This window comes from Alternaria conjuncta (genome assembly GCF_024043145.1).
Source record: "Alternaria conjuncta strain BMP 0040 chromosome Unknown scaffold_12, whole genome shotgun sequence".
Classification (NCBI taxonomy): Eukaryota; Fungi; Ascomycota; class Dothideomycetes; order Pleosporales; family Pleosporaceae; genus Alternaria; species Alternaria conjuncta.
In genome coordinates, this window is record NW_026250101.1 from 919,583 (window position 1) to 939,796 (window position 20,214).

General features: G+C 53.6%; 9 protein-coding genes across 9 annotated transcripts; 4 read left to right on the forward strand and 5 right to left on the reverse strand.

Annotated features, from left to right (window-relative positions):
- Window positions 1-289: 289 nt before the first annotated feature.
- J4E85_008261 (uncharacterized protein) lies at window positions 290-1,199 on the reverse strand (the record flags this gene model as incomplete). Its single annotated transcript, XM_051472487.1, has 2 exons — window positions 290-900; window positions 950-1,199. 2 exons carry the CDS (start codon window positions 1,197-1,199, stop codon window positions 290-292), a joined length of 861 nt encoding a protein of 286 aa, XP_051323952.1.
- A 468-nt stretch (window positions 1,200-1,667) lies between these two features.
- On the forward strand, window positions 1,668-2,636 carry J4E85_008262 (putative secondary metabolism biosynthetic enzyme; the record flags this gene model as incomplete). Its single annotated transcript, XM_051472488.1, has 2 exons — window positions 1,668-1,782; window positions 1,834-2,636. The coding sequence occupies 2 exons, from the start codon at window positions 1,668-1,670 to the stop codon at window positions 2,634-2,636; spliced, it is 918 nt and encodes a 305-aa protein (XP_051323953.1).
- A 94-nt stretch (window positions 2,637-2,730) lies between these two features.
- On the reverse strand, window positions 2,731-4,510 carry J4E85_008263 (uncharacterized protein; the record flags this gene model as incomplete). Its single annotated transcript, XM_051472489.1, has 5 exons — window positions 2,731-3,102; window positions 3,169-3,501; window positions 3,604-3,760; window positions 3,811-4,320; window positions 4,374-4,510. The coding sequence occupies 5 exons, from the start codon at window positions 4,508-4,510 to the stop codon at window positions 2,731-2,733; spliced, it is 1,509 nt and encodes a 502-aa protein (XP_051323954.1).
- A 484-nt stretch (window positions 4,511-4,994) lies between these two features.
- Window positions 4,995-6,038, reverse strand: J4E85_008264 (uncharacterized protein; the record flags this gene model as incomplete). The annotated part of the gene is made up of 1 exon (XM_051472490.1): window positions 4,995-6,038. The coding sequence occupies one exon, from the start codon at window positions 6,036-6,038 to the stop codon at window positions 4,995-4,997; it is 1,044 nt and encodes a 347-aa protein (XP_051323955.1).
- Window positions 6,039-6,894: 856 nt separating this feature from the next.
- J4E85_008265 (uncharacterized protein) lies at window positions 6,895-9,681 on the forward strand (the record flags this gene model as incomplete). Its single annotated transcript, XM_051472491.1, has 1 exon — window positions 6,895-9,681. The coding sequence occupies one exon, from the start codon at window positions 6,895-6,897 to the stop codon at window positions 9,679-9,681; it is 2,787 nt and encodes a 928-aa protein (XP_051323956.1).
- Window positions 9,682-9,990: 309 nt separating this feature from the next.
- Window positions 9,991-12,489, forward strand: J4E85_008266 (uncharacterized protein; the record flags this gene model as incomplete). Its single annotated transcript, XM_051472492.1, has 3 exons — window positions 9,991-10,133; window positions 10,191-10,360; window positions 10,412-12,489. 3 exons carry the CDS (start codon window positions 9,991-9,993, stop codon window positions 12,487-12,489), a joined length of 2,391 nt encoding a protein of 796 aa, XP_051323957.1.
- Window positions 12,490-12,923: 434 nt separating this feature from the next.
- J4E85_008267 (uncharacterized protein) lies at window positions 12,924-16,800 on the reverse strand (the record flags this gene model as incomplete). The annotated part of the gene is made up of 3 exons (XM_051472493.1): window positions 12,924-13,411; window positions 15,081-16,205; window positions 16,356-16,800. The coding sequence occupies 3 exons, from the start codon at window positions 16,798-16,800 to the stop codon at window positions 12,924-12,926; spliced, it is 2,058 nt and encodes a 685-aa protein (XP_051323958.1).
- A 1,042-nt stretch (window positions 16,801-17,842) lies between these two features.
- CWC21 (RNA-splicing factor) lies at window positions 17,843-18,394 on the reverse strand (the record flags this gene model as incomplete). Its single annotated transcript, XM_051472494.1, has 1 exon — window positions 17,843-18,394. The coding sequence occupies one exon, from the start codon at window positions 18,392-18,394 to the stop codon at window positions 17,843-17,845; it is 552 nt and encodes a 183-aa protein (XP_051323959.1).
- A 247-nt stretch (window positions 18,395-18,641) lies between these two features.
- Window positions 18,642-19,929, forward strand: J4E85_008269 (uncharacterized protein; the record flags this gene model as incomplete). Its single annotated transcript, XM_051472495.1, has 2 exons — window positions 18,642-18,772; window positions 18,822-19,929. 2 exons carry the CDS (start codon window positions 18,642-18,644, stop codon window positions 19,927-19,929), a joined length of 1,239 nt encoding a protein of 412 aa, XP_051323960.1.
- Between the last annotated feature and the right edge of the window lie 285 nt (window positions 19,930-20,214).

Below are 20,214 nucleotides of genomic sequence, written 5' to 3' on the forward strand. Positions count from 1 at the left end.
GTCTATTGGGCGGGAACACAGCAGCTGTCACGGGCCCAGCCACGCTGTCGATGCATCCCATCCCGCCCTGCCACTCATTTCCATGCACATGGCCGGCCTCCGCATTTCACCCAAGCCCTCGGCCAATCGCACACGCTGAATTATTCCGGATGTGTAACCTGACGCACCGGGTCATCAGCGGTGGATACGCATGTGAAATTGACGCTGCTGTGTGAGGATGGGTGTTGTCATTACTTCGTGATTACAAGTCTTGTACAATAGAGTGGTGAAGGGCCTGTACTCCCACGCTTCATCGCCGCTCGCCACGGCCCCGACTGTTCTTCTCTCTCCAACACTTGACGAAGGCCAGACTAGGGCTCACTTCCTCGCGCCTCCCCCACGCCCGTCCCAGCAGCCAGTCAGTGACACTGATAACCTTGGCCGTCCTGTCCCAGTGCTGACCCTCTTCCGTGTGCTCGATGATGTGATTCAAGATGCGCCCCTCTTCGTCAAACTCAAATTTGAACAGGCCAGTAAACTCCTGGTGCGGCCTCTTGGATCCCGCGACGATGCTCGTAATCTTTTCGACTACGTCGCTGACCTGGCCGTTCTCCTTCTCCGACTTGCATGTCTGCCACCGGACTATGAGCTTCTCGTTGCGTACGTTGCTTGTGGTGGATCCTCCGTTCTTGACCATGCGCTCAGACAATATCTTGAGCTTTACATTGCCCAGTACGGGAACTTGGCCCCATGCAACCGGTGCTGTCCATAATGCTGCTGTGTAGGCGTACCTCCCGCTTACGTTGGGTAGGTGCGGGTGCGTCGAGGGGAACAGTTGAAGACTGATCTGCGGGGACAGTATGTCTTGCGGTAGGGGCGATATCAAGAGCGTGGGTAGGCGATCGTGGAGTACTCGGATTGCTGTGACCGTATTAGCCATCTAATCCTACATGTAGAAGGTGCCACCCACTGTTTCCTAGTTTCAAGTTGCGCTCGTTGGAACGCGCCTTCTCGCGCTCATCGGATTCCGGATGGGAGCATGGCGACGAGCTAGTGAACCAGTGCCTTGACACGGACGCCTGTCTCGCGCTGGCGTCGCTGAGGGTCCTCTTGTACTGCTTGAGCCCCAGCAGCCGGGGCGCAGTGAGCGATCTCGCTGTCCTAGTGGGGAGTTGCGTGCGGGCAAACGTGGAGAAGCGCCGCATCAGACCGCTGGTCATCTGTGTGGATAGGGATATGCGACCATAGGTGAAGATGTACTAGGTGTGAAATGGCAATTGCGGAGGATTCGCTGTCTTCATACGCTAGTCGTATGACCGAAAAGCGTGCTCAGGTGGGTCCAGCCTCCAAATGCCGGGGTAGGGGTCGTGACGTAGGTTTACCGACCATGTACATCCCGCTGTAGCTACCGTCCTCGCCACGCCTGTTCGCATTGAGATGTCCCGGTGGGACGATCGATCTCCAGATGCACAATGACGCCTATAAAGATGAGGATATCTCTGCTCGACGGTTTCTTGGATGAATTTTCAATCTTGTCTCAGCAGATTCCCTAAAACGCCAGTTAGACCTTTTGTTTACAAAGGGTAAGAACGACCCCGCAGTTACCCCATGCGCAAGCTACCACTAACATATCGAGTGTTAGATCGAGAACATACAAGAACATTCTCCCTGTCCCCAAATTCTCCACAATGGCCCCCTCAGGGAAGCGCATCGTCTTCACCGGCGGTTCAGGAAAGGCTGGACGCCATGTCATCCCAGAACTCATCAAGAATGGCTACTCAGTACTCAATCTTGACTTGACAGGTAAATCCCCGTTTTCTTCGCTGCAATGTTCTATGAATTGACATCAACCAGACTTCCCCGACCCAAACGCCGGAGTCTTCACCCTCAAAACCGACCTCACAGACAGCGGCCAGGTCTTCAACGCACTCACAACCCACTTCAACTTCGCCGGCTATGAAGGTCCTCACGTACCTGGCCCACCAGACGCAGTCATCCACTTCGCAGCCTACGCACGAAACATGCTGGTTCCCGACAACGAGTGCTATGCCGGCAACGTGAGGTCAACATACAATGTCATCGAGGCAGCTTGCAAGCTCGGCGTCAAGAAGATCATCATCGCCAGCAGCGAAACCACCTACGAAGTGTGCTTTGGCCAAGGAGATCTCGACTACACGGCGTTCCCACTGACTGAAGATATGGACGTAAACCCCATGGATACCTACGCCATCTCAAAATTGTGCGGCGAGCGCGTCGCCCGCGGATTTGCCCGCAGATTTGACGCCGACATATACGCCCTCCGCATTGGAAACGTTATCGAGCCCCACGAGTACGAGCGCGACTTCCCAAAGTACATCAAGTCCCCAGAGTGCCGCAAGAGGAACGCTTGGGCGTACATTGATGCTCGTGATCTTGGCCAGATTTGCGATCTATGCGTACAGAAGGATGGACTGGGCTTCCAGGTCTTCAATGCGACGAATGATACCATCACAGCCACGTTCCCAACGAAGCAGTTCCTGGAGCAGTATGCGCCGAATACGCCCATAACAAGGGAGATGGATGAGTGGGAGGCGCCGCTGAGCAACCGCAAGATTAGGGATGTTCTTGGATTCAAGGAGGAACACAACTGGCGGAAGTACTACAACCCTGATCAGTAGATGCGGATCAATTGCCATCAACCATACCAAGCACATGCTCAAAGTCCAGATATCTGAGTCTTTTTGAGTTTCGTAATGTTCCTATCACATGCGTTTACACCACTTCTCCTCTTTCCTCCACATCACTCCGTTCATGCTTCTCGCTCACAGCAGCAACAACATGTCCATCATCCCCACCCACTTTAACCCTCCCAGTATCTCCCTTATGTCCCTGCGTACCAATCCTCAGAAAGGGAACAAGAATCAGCCCAGGTACTGAAGCGGCTGCTGCGAACCAAAACACCGCCGCAAACGGCTCAGCAGCATTTTTCGCGTAGTAGCCAGAGGTAGCAGGACGTCTTTGAACGGCATCGAATATGGCAGTCGCTGCACCATACGCAATCGCAGTACACAGACGAGTCAGAGTCTGGAATAGCGAACCGGCAATAGACTGTTTGTTCGTCGGCATGGATGAGAGGACGTACATCTACTCGTGATCAGCGTCAAGAACCACTTACAAGACACAAGAAAACTGCAAGGGAGAGAAACTTACATTAGCGACAATGAACTGGAAATCCACCCCAACAACACACAAACACAGCGCCGGGAAAGAAAACGCCCAATACGAGTCTCCGTACCTCTGCACGGCAGCTAGAATGAAGGAAACGGTTAGAGCGGCGGCACCGATACCCACAAGCAGTTTGTTGGAGACTTTGTGTTGGACGAGGGCGGCGACGGCGTTGGCGGTTAGACCTACGATTACCATGGGGAGCATGTGCACGCCTGTCATGAGAGCGTTGTAGTTGAGTTGGGTTTGGAAGTAGAGTGCGATCCAGAAGGAGAAGATGGGGAAGCCGAGGAAACCGCAGGAGAGGATGGTGAGGAGCTGTGTTTGGTGTGTGGGTTAGTGGATTGTGAAACTTCTCTTCTGGTGGTAATGGTGGTAATGCAGTTGATGGCATTAGAGTAGACGGGAAGGAGGACTTACAAGGGAAAAGTCCCGATCGTACCAGATCTTCATGTCGATCATAGCATACGGATATTTGATCTCCCATACGACAAATGCCGCAATGAGGATAAGACCTAGGATCAGTAGGACAAGAACATACGGCGTCTTCCACCCTTGCGGTGCATCGCCTCCCAGACTACCCCAAAATCAGTCTGACACCCTCTGAAGCCTACTTGGAGAACATACCTCAACGCCGCACAAAACATCCCAATCCCCAGCACCGTCAACCCCGTCCCCGGCAAATCCAACCTCTTAACCGTCTCGGCATCCAACCTCCTCTTGGGCGTCCCATCCCTCGGCACCGTAAACGCCGCAACAATACTAGTCACAAAGTACACAATAGCAAGTAACCAAAACCCTGCTCTCCAACTAAACACCTGCGTAAACAACCCCGATAATATCGTCCCGAAAACAAAGCCCATGGGGTTTCCAGCGCTGAAACAACCGAAAGCGCGGTTCTTGCGTCGGCTGGGCAACTCGTAGATGGCGCCCAGCATACCTTGGGCTGGAGGCACGGAGGATGCGGAGAAGATGCCTAGCACGCCGCAGAGGATATCCAAAGTCATGCCCGAGGTGGAGAAACCGGCGCCGAGACAGAAGACGGAGAAGAGGAACATGGAGGCTATGAACATGGTTTTGCGGCCAAAGAGGTCGGCTACGCTGCCGAAGAAGAGGAGGAGGGATCCTGCTGTGAGTCTATGGGTTCTCAGTCTGCGTCAGTCGAGATGTTCTGCTGGGTATATGCTTACGATGTCGCGGCATTCATCCATGTGATTTCCGCATTCGTCATATTGAGATCCCGCGCGGCGAAAGAACTCATGACTGTGATTGACCCGGTCAGGAAGCTCGTCATAGCCACGGCCATGGTCACCGAGGCGATGAACATGCATTCTTGGAAAGTCGATGTGAAGCATTCTGGTCGCGCGTTGGGGTCCTTGTCGCTGATTGGCCGGTCATGGTTGGAAAGGGAAGCGGCGACTTCGGCGTCTGCGTCTGCTGCGTCCGCCCCCATTTCGTCTCGGAGCGCTGAACGGACAGTTGAAAGAAGCGCAGAGAGCAATTGAAAGGAAATATGCTGTGGGACTTTCGAATTGATGGGACAGGGATCTGATGAGCAATGATCGAAATGCGCCGATTGTGGAATTATTCAGCGCGCGGAATTCATCCATGAGGCCGCGCTTGTTGCATAATGTCTAGCCGCTATTTAGGCAAGTGATGGCTGCACTATTCCCGGCTTGCATATATGCGCAGTTACGGACTCGGAGAAGCACCGATGTCAAGGTCCGCGGAGTGTGCTTAATGCGCTGGAGAGAAGATGGAAGGCTCATAGAGAACGAAGGAGATGGATGTCGTGGTACACATACATTATCTTACAGCTTAATTACTTTCCACTCACCTAGTTGCATCCGTCCTAGTTGACCACCTAATGGTCCTTGTACCTCTCTTCCGTTGGCCCAGAGCTTCTTGCCTGCCCAATGCTCAATGAATCCATCGGGGCCTGATACTATGATCAACCTTGAGCCGTTCTCTGCTCGTTGCCTTTGTATCTTCTTCTCGATCTCGGATGGATGGATAAACGTCTTCTCCTCGTCGACGTAGTAGTTGACACGGAGGCCTTCGCCTTTCGTTGCTTCGCTCCGCTTCTTGAGCGCGTCCAGTTCCTTCACCACAATGCCCTTGGACGCGGTAGACGAGTCCTCGGCAAGTGGTGCTGCTGCGGCAGACTCACTAGAACCGAAGAAGCTCTGCCACCAGCCCACTCGATCCAACGCAGATGCTGTGCTACCTCTGTCGTCGCTAACGCCACCTACACATTCTTCACGCCGCCTATTCGCCCATAGTATGTGCATCCGGCTTCCAGTCCTTCTTCCTAGGGCTTGCGCAACCTGCATCGCGGGTGCTATGCCAGTCCCGCCTGCCAGGAAGACAACCTCTATGATATCGCGCGGAAGCTCAAGTTCGGTGTTCGGTCCTCGTAGCTCGACGGTGGATTGTTCGGGTAGTCGGTGCAGGTAGGTCGAGACCTCGCCTCCCTGTTCTTGCCGTATGAGCAGCCTCATATCCTCAGGCTCATTCTCGCCATTCTTGTGGACGTCTGGTGGCAGAGGCGGTAGCGGTGTGTATGCGCGCGCAATCTGTAGCTGTGGCTGCTTGATCTGGACACTCCAGATGCTGCGCTTCCACACTTCCTTCACACTTTCCGTGTCCGAGACGCCATTGCTATTGCGCAAAGTGAATATTGCGCTGGTCGACGAGACGGGCTGCTTGTCTACAAGCGTGTACGGCGTGAAGGTATGCGGGTTCAACGATGCGTCGGAGGGGTCGGCGGATTTCGTGAAGCGATAGGCGGCGCCGCCAATGGCTGAGGTCCCGAGTACTATCAAGGGCCCTGCTCGCCGTTTGAGCCAGGACATGGCGTCTATGGGACTTGGCCGTCTTCAACAAGATGTCGTGGTCTCGCGCCGTGGGGACGCAGCGGAAGAATCTCGATATGACGACATGGCCCAAGCGCGATGCCCACTCTAGTATGCCGAGGCGTGATCATGTCCGACGCCATCATTACTAAAGGGTATCTTGTGGCATTCTGATATCTGATGCGCAGATCGAGACCGTCAGGCTGAGTTAGAGACTATACCAATATTGCTCTATGTGTCGTCCAGTAGACTCTGTCCTGGCACCTGTGAGAGTGAAGAGGTTCGACTTCGTGGGGCTGCTGTAGCGCGCGCGGGATGGCTGTAACGCGTCTCTGACTTCTAGAACATGCGCGGGGTTTTAAGGAGGTGGCAAGAGGTCGATCGGCTGGGTGAAACAACATTAGCGAAGGTTGCTTTCCTTTTCGAGGACATGCACACCTCAGATGCGTCGAGCAGCTAAGCGGCTGCTTCCGTTGGACCCTGCATCTGGGGCCTATTGACCCTAACCAGGTGGCGTCCTGGCAAGAGATCGTTATCATTCATTGTCACACTTCCATCGCTTTGCCATCGCTCTCACCGCTCTCCTACTGTCAGCCTTCCATCTACTCAACTACAGCCAAGGTACTCCTACGAACCCGATCCACGGTTCCGCACTTGCACCGGCGGATCGCCGGAGTTATCGCGGGATAAGATTTCAGCCCTATCACCCCTCAACTTTTCACCAACCACGATACAACACCTGGCTGTCGCTTAGACGTCCGGTCTGACTCTCTTGACGATTCAATATCAGAATCCGTCGTAGAAACATCCCACGCACTGCCCGATTGTTCCGGGCTTCAGATCCGCGACCAAAGCGATGGCGCCTGCCGTTCTGACTCAGCGCCCAAGGATACTCTGTCTGGACGCCTACGACTCTTTTTCCAACAACATCGTCGCGCTGGTCGAGCAGAATGTAGACGCGGAAATCATCAAAATCTTCATCGATGATCCTGTTCTTGCGAAGCCATCAGCTTCTGGGGAGTTCATAGCGTTTACCGACTATTTGAAGAGCTTTGATGCCGTCATTGCAGGACCGGGACCTGGCTGGGCGAAATGTGACGAAGATGTTGGTCTAATGAAGGAACTCTGGAAACTTCGGGATGAGCAGATCATTCCAGTGCTCGGTATATGTCTTGGATTCCAGTCGCTGTGCCTTGCATTTGGAGCCGATATTGAACGGCTCGCGGAACCAAAGCACGGTATCATAACGGCCGTCCTACACAAGAGCCAGTCAATATTCCGCGGTGTGGAGAGTCTTTTAGCAACGCAGTACCACTCTTTGCAAGTCAAACTCGATCACCCCATACAGAACAAGCGCGCTGTACGGTATCCCGCACAGCTTTGGGAACCCACCGAGACCTGCCCTCAGTTGGAGCCGTTGGCGTGGGATTTTGATAGCGATCTCAACGGTGCCGTTCTCATGGGCATCAAACATTTGCAGAAGCCGTTCTGGGGAGTTCAATTTCATCCAGAGTCGATATGTACAAATGACGAGGGCAAGCGCATCATCCGGAATTGGTGGGAGGACGCCCAAGCCTGGAACCGGAAGCGCATGTTCAGGAACGTCCCCAAGCATAGTCTGACATCCAACGTGCCGTCTTTGCCGATGACTGCTGAGGATTTTCGACGAGAATTGGGGATCTACGGCACAAAGAAACAGAGCAAACGCTCTTATACCGATTTCATCGCAAAGCTTGATAGCGACACTATCACACCGTTCGAGCTGGCCTCGCTCATTGCGCATGGGGACGGGCAGTCACTACCGGATCTACCACCGAGCACTGTGCATTGTGCGACCACGGGAAGTGGACGACTTACCGTTGCGGATGCTTGTGAGCTCTTCGAGTTATCAAGAGGCGAAGCCATAGTGTTAGAGTCGGGACTGCAATCGAACCTCGTACCCATGGCTGTGGGAACAGGCAGGTACAGCATTATTGGTGTCGTCATCCCAGAAGAGACTCTGCGCCTACATTACTACGCCGGCACCCGCAGAATGGAGCTCAGAGATGGTAAAGACCAAGTGCATACGGACTGGACCGTGGCCGACCCTTGGCCCTACGTACGAGAAGTCATGAAGAGCCTCCAGCCCTCGACTCCGCCACAGGGTTCAACATGGGCTCCTTTCTGGGGAGGTTTGATGGGATATGCATCTTACGAGGCTGGTCTAGAAACAGTTGACGTCAAGGGCCACGAAGAAGCCCCATATCCGGACATCTGCTTCGCCTACATAACAAGGAGTATTGTCTTCGATCACCAGATCAAGAAGATCTATGTTCAAAGTATTCGCGGTCCCTGTGACCAAGATTGGGTTATCAACACAATAGAGAGACTGTATGAGCATGCAGGCTTCAAATCACGGGAGACTACCCCGAACTCTGCCGCAATGAGACAGGTCGACCCTTTCGAGACGCATGGCACCATGCACCAGTATATTGAGTCGTGCCATCAGCTCACAGTTGGCGAAGACGACTATTGCGATAAAGTCAGAGCCTGCAAAGACTCGATAGCAGACGGCCAGAGCTACGAGTTGTGTCTCACGACTCGCAACGAGGTTCGCGCTCGCAAGCCTACAGCGTGCAGAATATCCCACTCCGAGGATAATGAACACTCTTGGAACCTCTACAAACGCCTAACTGGTCAAAATCCCGCGCCATTCAGCGCCTACATGAGGATGCACAATGTACATTTATTGTGCTCCTCACCAGAGCGGTACATAAGCTGGGACCGATCGCAAACTGCGCAATGCCGGCCGATCAAAGGAACAGTGCAGAAGAAACCTGGTGTAACTGCCGAGATGGCCCATGACATCCTCTCATCGTCTAAGGAACGCGCAGAAAATCTCATGATTGTCGATCTTACCCGCCATCAACTTCACGGTGTCTACGGCTCCGAAAATGTCCGAGTGAGCCAGCTCATGGAAGTGGAAGAATACGAAACACTGTGGCAACTAGTATCAGTCGTCGATGCAGTACCCAGCGGAATCTACAAGCCTACCACCCCGGAAGATTGGGAAGACCCTGTGGAGTACGCTTCCAAAAAGCCAACGAAACATTCTGTTCCATACCTAGGGTTCGACGCATTCGTTGAGAGTCTACCACCAGGAAGTATGACTGGGGCGCCCAAGAAACGCTCATGCGAAATCCTTCAAAATGTGGAGAGCGGCGTGAGACGAGGCATATACTCAGGTGTTCTCGGATACCTTGACGTCGGAGGAGGCGGCGACTTCAACGTTGTCATTCGTACCGCTATCAAGATCGACGACGATCAGGATGAGGACAAGGAAGACGTCTGGCGCATCGGTGCTGGCGGGGCAGTCACAAGTCAGAGCACTCCACAAGGCGAATTTGAGGAGATGATCGCCAAGTTCGGCAGCACGAACAGAGCTTTCATGCCATTGCCACCACCAAAGCCAAAGACAAAGGGCAGAAGGGTTGAGATCATCGAGCCTGATGACCCTGAATTTGCGGAGCTGTTGGCGAGCATGAGGGGTGGAGAGGAATTGACGCTCGACGATGCGCAGCTTATGTTGAGGGCTGTGGAACGCGAGCTCAGAAGACGGAATGCTGCAGGTGATACGGCAGGCTTTATTCCAGATGGAGAATGATTCGTTTGGTAGGAGTTGGGATGGGCGGAGTCATTTGAGCTTAACCTGTGATACCATGTTTTGAGATATAGAGATAGAGTTTCTTGGTTTCAACACCAATGCCATTATGCATTTTACACAACGATTATGTCAAAGCCCCTTCTTTGATCATATACTACCTTCGCAAATCAGTCAACTGTTCCAGTTGGCAATTGAGTGATGGGTAGGCGCGATGACTAAGCACGCGATTGGTGGGGAGATGTAGCATCGCCGCGTACCTCTACGTGTAGCATTGCGACGCCAACACGCGACTTCCAGTACCCAACGCCAATGGCGACCGAAACGCCAGACCCACGAACCTTCCAGACGTGGGAAGACGCGTTCCAATACCCCATTCCCGTCGTCCGCAAGCTTGAACAGCAGCTCCGCAACAATGCCGACGACAATCGAGAGAAGCTACGGTCGCTTGTCGGGTACGGAATGCCAGGCCAACAAGGGGATAGAGATCGGAGAGGCTGACGGAACTACAGGGCAAGCTATCGCAGTCTCCTCGACACGGCCGGTACGATCATCGACATGGAAGTGCGCATGGGGCAGGTGGAAAGTAGGCTTTCAAGAGTAGGGCAGAGCTGCAATGCGCGGGGCCTAGAAAAGATCACAAACAATGCGGGCAAGATGGACATGCATACACGAAGTCGCGGTCAGTCTACAACAATGCATTGGCAAGGGACAGTGGGTTGACGGGCAATAGATGCGGAGCGCTATACATTCGCGGCCCAGCTCGCAGTCATGCGCAACGCGCCTGTGGTCATGACGCGCATCATGAAAAGAGAAGGATCATATCTGCTCATTGCGAAAGTCCTGGTCATCTCAAGACTACTCCACAAGTCGCTCAGTCAATCCGACAACAAGGCGCCCATTGTCAATCAGCTGTGGGAGAGACTGCTGTCGGTACGGCGGAAGCTTCTCAGGAGGATTGACAAGCGCCTCTCGAACACGAACGGCGAAACAGCCAGCCTGCTCGAAAGCATGTGTGCCTACGCGCTCGCGACGAGTTCCACCCCGACCGATGTCCTACACCATTTCCATAAGATGCGATTGGACAAGATGAACAGCGAGCTGAGGGCAGGAGGCGATGAGCTTGCGAAGCATGGCATTAGCGCGCTCAAGCTGTGCATTCAGACATGCCTCGATACACAGACCATCTTTCCGCGGCGCTTAGCAGAGGCACTGGCAAAACTGAAGGCACAGCCGTTGATCCAGGACCCCGACGTCCGCGGTCTCTACGAGCTGAACCTCGATGTACATGATCGGTGGTTAGGCGATGAGGCACGAAACTACACGCCATGGCCGAGACACGACGAATTGCAGCGGCCGGATGCAGAGCGGATAATGCACCGATGGTCAAAGGACGCTATTGCCGCTTTCCTCAAGGGTGTGCAAAAAGCACTGGAGGGCGAAGAACGACTCAAAGAGGTTGCAGACTTGAGGCAAGAGCTGATCGAGACCTGGATATTGTCTGGCTCACGAATGGCGGGTGTCAAGTCGGCCAACGTTTTAGACGATCTACGAGACACGATGAACGATAAGCTTGAGGGCATAGTGCGATCGCGCACACATGGGCTACAAAGTGTCGTTACCGAGCTGACGAATCGACTGGACACGGTGGCTTCAACAGACAAGGCCGTGGCACCTTCACTATGGGATACCACCACCAAGGCCTCTGATCTGAGCAACGGGGCACAAAACTTCAAATCTGCTATACTCAACACCTACCAAGGGCGCGATGAGTCTGTCATCAGTGTAACCTCTGCCTTTGACAAATGGATGGAGTCTATCCTGGAAGTCAAGGGTATCGTCAAGAGCATGAAGGAAGCACGATGGGACGATACCTTTGCAGATGATGTGGACGACGAATCCGAAGATGAGCTTGGCGATTCGAAGCAAGCACTCCTCAGCGATGACGATCCAAAACTGCTCGAGGAAGCTACCCAGGAGGCCTTGAGCGACGCCATGCAAAACCTAAGCCGGAGCTTCAATACTATCGTGAAGAAGTCTGATGGTGAGCAATCAACACAAAAGGCCACTTTCATGCTGCGCGTAGTCAGGGAAATCGGCGATCGGATACCGCGGTTACGCCTCCAAGATAAAGCCACACCTCTTGCGTCACCCTTTACGATAGAGATTCTTCAACCGTTGCATGCTACACTCGCTTTACGCGTCACGAAACCAAGCGTAGATGCATACAAGACATCGCTTCAAGGTTCACTTAAAGTGAAGACAAACAGCCACATCTTGTGGGAAGGACACCCACCACTACCGAGTCAGCCGTCCTCCAGCGCTTTCAGATTCCTGCGGGGCCTAAACAAAGATATGGGCGCGCTTGGTAGTGATGTATGGGCGCCCGGCAGCGTCGAGGTTCTGAAAAGCAGCGTCGCCGACGAAGTAATCAAAACAGTTCAGGAGCATCTCGACGCCATCAGCGCGTCTGCGAAAGAGCAAAGCTCTTCTGTCGAGAAGAAAGACGAAGACAGAGAAGAAAATGGAGGCGCAGACCCCACAGCCACGGATGATGGTGAGAAAGCAGACGCCACCCCGCCATCTTCAGATGACAAGGAAGCAAAGGAACAGAGAGTCAAACAAATGCTTTTCGATCTTCTCTACATCCAACGCTTCGTTGGTGACACAGGCGCAGACGATGCCAAACTCACAGCGCTGGTACAGAAAACCGACATGGTGGACTTGGACGAGGTTGCTATCAACAGGCTGAGGAAGAACGCGGTGGATTATGCGAAGAAGACGTATCTGCTCTTCGCACTGCTCGCGTAGATAATTATACGTAGACATGAACCAATGAGACCATTACTACTCTTCACCCTGCAGTTCCATTGGGCTGACAACGTAGTGCTCGCTTTCCATAGTCTACACTCCGCGGAGACTGGGCAGATCGAACTTGTTTGAGGCTCAGAACTAACGGCCATGGTTCCCGTGTGGAAACCCCACTTGGTTCGAACGCCACGATGGGTCCGGTGCAAGACGTCCAGTCGAGTTTGTTCAGCAGTTGATCGTCCCATGCTATATCGTGTTTCTAGTGCCTATGCTAAGGAATTTACATGCGGTCGAACTGTATGCCGAAAAAAAAATGTCCAAACGCCATGCATGATGGATATCTCAGGTTAGAAAAGAAAATATGCTCCGACCCAGCCCACCTTCTCCCCTCGTCTCCAACAAACCACACAGGGCGTCGTATGCAGGTGTGGGCTCTACGACACATCCATACTATCCCCACCCGCCCTCAAGCCCTCAATCTCCTTGCGCAGCAGCTCAATCTCCTTCTCCTGAGCCTTCATCTTCTCCAACGCCATCTCTATCAACCGCGCTTTATTAACCGTCTTCTTCTCCCCGGGTACAGAACCCTTCCCATTCCTCACATCGTCATCGGCACCATCCGTCACCTTCTCACTCCCATCCTCGCCGTCTTTCCCTCTCATAACAACAAAACATGTGGTCCCACTACCAAACGTGACTTCGCCGTCGAGTAAGAATTCAGCTAGATCTACCATGGCGGTTTTCATGCGGTCGCGCCGGGCTTGTTCGGCTGCGCGGTGTGTGGCGCGCTTCATCATTACGCCGGTGGCCATGGCAGTGCTGAAGTGGAGGCCCATTTCGAGGTGTTGGCCAGAGGAGATTAGTTCGTAGTTTGATTTGGAAGCTAGGAGATCGGCTTGGGGGGTTGTTACGCCACCGGCGCCTGGGAGGAGTTAGTTGTATACTAGGTTTTGCGTTTGTGTTGTTTGGGTGAGATTGACGTCACGAGACTTGACGACGAAGAGGGAGGCATACCATTGCTGTCCGCTGGTACTATATTACTGCTTCTTCTTGCGATGGCGACTTTCTTCGGTGTTGCGGATGATGCATGGGATATTGATGATATTGTGCTCGCGGTGTCTGCTGCTATTGACGGAGATCTTATCGAAGATACTGCGGGTGATGTGACAGATTGCGTTGTTACTGATGGCGATTTCAATGGGCGGATGGGATGTATCGGTAATTGCACGGGTTGTTGCTGTGGCTGTGTTTGCGGTGCTGGTTGCATTTGCACGTGCTGCATCTGCTGTACGTGTTGTTGCTGTTCTTGTTGCTGTTGGGCGCTCTCCCTAACCGGACTATATCTCCTTCTCTTTTTGAACAACTGTGGCCATGTTCTACTCAGCGGACCCCGATGTCCGCCTTCATTTCTGTCGTTACCGGGCGGTCCACTCGGCTGTGGATATGGCTGCATGATTCATCGAGCCGCAATACCAGACGCTTTGCGGTGGATGTGATTTTGTAGAAGTCTCCGACAAGCGGTAGTCGTAGCAACAGTGTACCAGATGGCAGAGGCGTGCCTAATGCGGGTTGGATGTCAGACTGGGCTACCACCCACAAGAGGCAACAACAACAATGACGGGGTATCGAAACAAGGCGCCAACAAAGACCAGAGCGAAAGCACGAAAGCGACGGGTCCAAGGCTCTGGGGATCTTGAGCTTGTTCAGCTGGATTGCGCACGTACAGCCGCGTAGCAGGCGGGTACAGGTGTTATGCGTGAGCCGTCGAAATCGGCCTCATCCATGGGTCGAGAGCAGCGGTCGCAACAAGGCGTAGTAGACGCGCGATCTGGAAGGAATTCCGCGCATGCTTGCACTGGGCCGTTAAAAGCAAATGGCGTCCGCAGCGCGACTGATTGTGAGCGAAGCTTTTGCTTGGCGCAACCCAAAGACGTGGTGTTGCTGCTGACTTGGAGGTGCGTGAAGGCGTAGCTGAGCCAACCAAACCTCGCCCCGTGAGCACATGGGCTTGGCGCGTCGACGCATGCTAAAGCGCCCCTTGTCTCGAACCCAGGACGCCGAGTGCTTAGTTGCCACTCTTACTGCTCAGCGCTGCAATCAAGTGACATTCCCTCCGTGCGCAGGGTCGAGCCTCCGCTACGGAAGCTACTCCAGTCTACCGAGACGGAACGTCGCGGAGGTCACCTTCTATATTCGGAGTCGTCGATGAAACAGCCGATAGCTTACATGTAGTCGTGGGGATCAATGAGCGCTGCACAAGAACACACGTGCTGGAGATCACTATAGAAACATTGGAAGTGCTGTCGCGGCTTCTGCCGGCCCACGATATGGTGGTCAGATCATGATGATCGAGGTCGTGCTCAAAGTATTATCCATCTACAATGTAGCGGTTCAGACAAGATACCCCGCATAGTCTGCTAATGCTATTTGGCTGGACATCAAGGTGTCTGCACGCACATGTTGTTTCTTCCGCATTGTGATACGTGGCCAGAGGAGCAATTTCCTGTCGCATTAAGATGGGAAAGTTATATTCGTTACAAGCCTCATCCAAATCATTCTCACGTGTCGCTAATCCAAGCTGTTCGTTCTACTGGTCATCTCGTGGCTTTCGTAGCTTCGCTTGCCTTTGACCTGAACTCCGGGTACATACTCCAGATCCTCGTCCTCCAAATCGGTATCCAGGTCCTCCTCACTGAGCATCTTGGGGTTTAGTGCAAAGGCGCCTTTCGGCACAAAGGTACTCGTCAAGACCAGCACACTGATGATGGTGAACTGTACAGCAGCCACGTTCAACACAGCCCCGTGTATCTGTTCGTTGTGGCGATCGGAAACGCGGTCGATGTAGGTCCCGAGGGAAACGGATGCGATCGCGTACGTAACGATGTATGTGCTGTAGAGGAACGCCATGACGGCACCGAGTGCAGATACGTTCTGAGTCTTCGACTCGATGCGCGCTAGTGATGCCTGAATGTATGCGGCGAGCGATACGTCGCCGGCAGCCCACCCGAAACTGATGGGGAGGAACGTCGCTCCCACGATCCAAGCTTGAGCCACGTCGTTCTTGGGTGGGTTCCAGAAAGGTAGATACCAGACTATCAGGAGAGCCAGGGCGTCTAGCCGAAGCCATGGTATCGGAGTGTGCACCAAGTTCGTGAACATGAATACAAACAGCGCTCCTAGCAGTTCGCCGAAGTTTGAGCCTCCCACTATGATCTGTGACCATGCCGAGTTTCCGAAGTAGCGGCGTGCTACGGCAGGAGCGATTGCGTTCTCGAGGTATCGGTGCGCATAAAGCGCGACAGCATATCCGGGTAACAGCCAGATAAACTTGCGGTGTTTGAAGATGATCTTAGCACCCGTTCCAACGGACTCGAAGAAGAGGTAGAATCCGCCTATCACGGCCTTGACATAGGTTGGCTGACTCTCCAAGATCAGAGATCTGCCTTCCTTCGGTATGCTGGCTTCCTCAATGAAGTACCAGAGTATGGATGCGGCGGCGAAGAATATGGGCGTGATAATGAAGCTGAAATTGTTGCCGAACCGGGGAATGAGCGCAAGTGCTGTGCAAAAGGCACCAGCAGTGCCGCTGATCTCGTAGAAGATATGGACCAGAGAGTCCATACGTCGAAGCTTTTGGATGTTGCCGCCAACCAAGTCGCGCGGAATGACTCGCCGGATCAATTCGACCATGCCGTAGACTATACCACAGACGCAATCTAGCGTTCGTCAGCAACATGGAATCAGATGAGAACAAGTACCTGCTGCTCTTTACAGCACCCGCCAGCGACAGCTCTGGCGGCAGCAGACATGAGAGCAAAGGTGACCGACATATCGAACCGTTAGGTAGACTGGGGCTATGAACTTACAGATGGGGATCATGGCGTCGGTATCATAGTCACCGTAGTAACTGAAGTCATCCTTTGCCCATCCGCGCGGTGCGAACTTGCCGCCAGTTGCAGCGTCTAAGATGAGCAAGACGCTGCTCATGAAGGCGAATATAAGCACTGCACATGCCAGAACGTTCTTCGTCGGATATCTTTTGATGAGTGGCGCGATCAGTATAGATCCAACACACTGAAAGGCTTGATTCAGTCCAGTCAAGACGCCGACACGTTGAAAAGTAATGGAGATGTGCGTTTTCTTCTCGAGTTCATCGTATCGATTAGTCGCAAGCGCAATGACAGATCCGTTGAATGCCTCGAGGCCGAACTTGTACATCATGATGCCGGCGATGTAGATGCCGATGTTCCGTCGTTCGACAGGAGTGTAGATGTTCCATGTCTCGCGCATGACAGCGATAGGCCGGACCATGGTGACAGTCGGGGCACGTAACGTGCGGTGGTGTTGCTACGGGAAGAGACAGCTAGCCCGCAAATGCGGAGAGACCTGGTTTATACGTCCACGATGCCGGAACGCTGGTGTTGAGGAATGGACCAATTAGGTGAGAGGGCTATCGCATGCGGTACTCTACGGCGTCCCGTGGGTGTTCATAGAAAATGACGCCCGCATCGGTGACGAGGAGGCATTGCAAGAGCCCTGTCGTTCGTGTTAATGGAAAAGACGGCGTGGAGCGTTTGCGAGCCAAGTTGCACGGGCATGACCCCAGTCGTTGTGAGGACTTGGCGCGCCCGTCAAAAGCTGGCCATTCAGGTGACCCACGTGGGCCGACAGCTGGACCGCCTGGGGTAAGCACCTAGGCCGATAAGAAATGCCAACCCGAACAGTGCGTTGCAGACGGACAAGGTTCATCGTTCAGCTGTAGTGGCTGTCACAATGCGTGTATTAGATGTGGTATCGTTACTTGTGATAAGGCGAACGAGGTGTGGTGAAGATGAAGCCCTAGCAAAGCACCTTGCGCAACGTGCGGTACGCCTCCGTTCTCTTGACAGGTCCATTCAGTACCGAAAGATACGCCGGAGTGGGAATAGGTATCCCGCGCATGCAAACTAATGTCGCTTGTGAGCGGCGCGCTATCCTAGGTGCGCATCAGTGGAGGTGAGACGTCACGGAAGCAGTCAAGTCAAGTCAATTGACATGGTGTAAAGGGTTCCTGCATTAGAACCAAAAGCCAGTAGACAAGGGTACACTGGGTGCTCGTTTAGATCTCGTCTGTTGAAGTCAGTCTGCTTCTTAGACTGTAAGCTGGAAGACGAAGCTGACCTGTCTGTGCCTCCAGCTTCCGCACCAGTAATCGACAGTCGCTATCTTTGGTACTAGAGGTATGTCGTAGAGATGTCAGAGACTGATTTTCGGATGCTAGTCTCCAGGCAGTAATGCCATGCCTTCAGGGTGGTGCACAGTGGCTATGGGTATCAGAAAGGATCATAACGCCAAATAGCAGACTCGCAGAAGCTCAATCCGAGTCGTCCTCCCTATGCCGCCTGGCTTCTTTAGCTCTGGCAGTCCTTTCCTCGTCTTCGGCCTCCCTCTTGGCTAGGCTGTCGCGCATTCTCTCCTCTTGCTTCCTCCAATGACTTCCTTCCTCATAGTCTGCGCTAATACCCAGGGCTTTGCGCAGTCTCTCGCTCTCTTCTGCTTTTGCTTTGGCAAGGTCGTGGACTTGGTGCGACTTGAGGCGCTTCGCATTAGGACCGAGATCTTTGCCGTCTTTTCGTTCTTGATCGAGTTTGCGGCGTAGGCCTTCGCACTGGTCGTCAATCTCGTCTTCGTCGACGCCTTCGTCTTCAAGCTTATCGCGCAGCTCAAGGACCTTGACTTCGATGTCGCGCTTTGCTTCGTGTTCGAGGATCTCGGCGTCTGGCTGTCTTGGGCGGTGTTTCGCGTGTTCCCAGTCTTTGGGATAGGGTTGGATCTTGTCGCGTGGTCGAAGAAGGGATCGGTTCTTCTGGACGTAGCCCGAGGTTCCGCTACCTCTTGGCGTGGTGAGACCTACGTTGTCGGCCATGATGCTTAGTGATGTGGTAGGCGGAGATGGGTGTCGCGTTGGAGGGCGTGGCTGGCGAGACTGATGGATGGTTTGCGGAGAGCTCGGAGGTGAGCACGGAGGCCCAAGCGCAATGATGGAATGGCTTGCCCCACCAAAACTTTACCCTTGGTACTGCGCAGACTCACCCAGAGATGGAGTCATTGCCTTGCGATATAAAACTTAAGAGATTTGGCTCTCATCCCTTCTCACACAGTTTACGACCACCATGACTACACAAGACGCCACGAGCGACGATACCACCTCAGGGCCGGTTGAGGTGGGGTACAGAGAACTGCCCTTCCCACCAGTCACCAAAGAGCACATCCTGAACTGCTCATACCACAAATGGCATCCCAAGTTAGTCTCTACTCCTTCCCGTTCTTAGATCTTCATCTAATTGCAATAGGTACCGCGCCGTGACACCCAAAGCGCGTCTCATCCCCCTCCCACCCGCCTTCCTCGACTACCTCCGATCAGACGGCATCATCCTCCCTCCCGAAGAGAACGACGACCCTTCGTGGTCAGACAATGACAGCGGCATATTCTCGGGTGCGGACAACAACGACGACGATGAGGACGAAGCTCAAGACCCGAGCGCCAACTGGCGCGACACACACGAAGCCATCGAGCGGACCATCGAGGAATTGGGCGGCAAAGTCGCACCCAAGCTGAACTGGAGCGCGCCAAAAGACGCGACTTGGATAGCCGCAACCAACAGCATGGAGTGCCGGACACCAAACGACATCTACCTGCTGCTGAAAAGCAGCGACTTTGTCACACACGATCTGGCGCACGCCTTTGACGACACTGCCAACCAATCTACAACACCAGACCCGGAGATTCCCTATCATCTCGTCTTGAGGAAGTGGATCACGCTGAATCCAAGCGTCGAGTTCCGATGCTTTGTGCGGAATCGCCGGCTGATTGCCCTGTGCCAGCGAGATCTGAACCACTTTGACTTCTTGTTCAACATGCAGGACAAGCTGCGAGATACCATTCAAGACTTCTTCGACGCGAAACTGCGCGACACGTTTCCCGATCCCAACTTCACCTTCGACGTATACGTACCGCCGCCGCACGACAAGGTCTGGGTGGTCGATTTCAACCCATGGGCTGTGCGGACTGATCCTCTGATCTTCTCATGGATGGAACTCCTTACAATGGAGGTACCCGACGCAACACCTCTCGAGGAAACAACTGTGCGTCTGAAGATCGCGCAACCGGAAGACAAGGGCGTGCCAGTTGAGGCAGCTAGTGACACCTCAGACGAGGATGAAGACACAGATGAGGACGACATTGAGGAGCTATGGCAGCCAGAGTTTCGCCTCGTACGGAGAGATGACCCCGAGGCATACGGCTTCTCGACTCCACAGTACAGTGCGCACAAGCTTCCGAAAGACGTAGTAGATGCAAGTAGCGGTGGAGAGGGTCAACTGCGAGAATTTGCGATGCAGTGGGAACAAGCGCAGAAGTTGGCTGAGCAACAAAGAGCGGAAGATAGTGAGGATGATTAGCTCCACGGACCTACCGTAGCGTAAGGGAGGAGTCATAACTGCATACATCTTGGCGTAAACAAACAGACGTTTGCAAAATCGTGATTGGGCGTCTGTGGAATGTTGGCCAGCCTCGTCGCGTGAGGCTCTGGGGCCGCCACCGGGACTCGCGGTGACTCGCTCCTGCAGGGCATCTGTTTGTTTCACCGCTCCACACCCCACATCCATGATTCGTCGACATCATCCTTCACTCATCCTTACAACAACACGTCGTTGGACACGTTGTTTTTACTCTTGATCAACTTT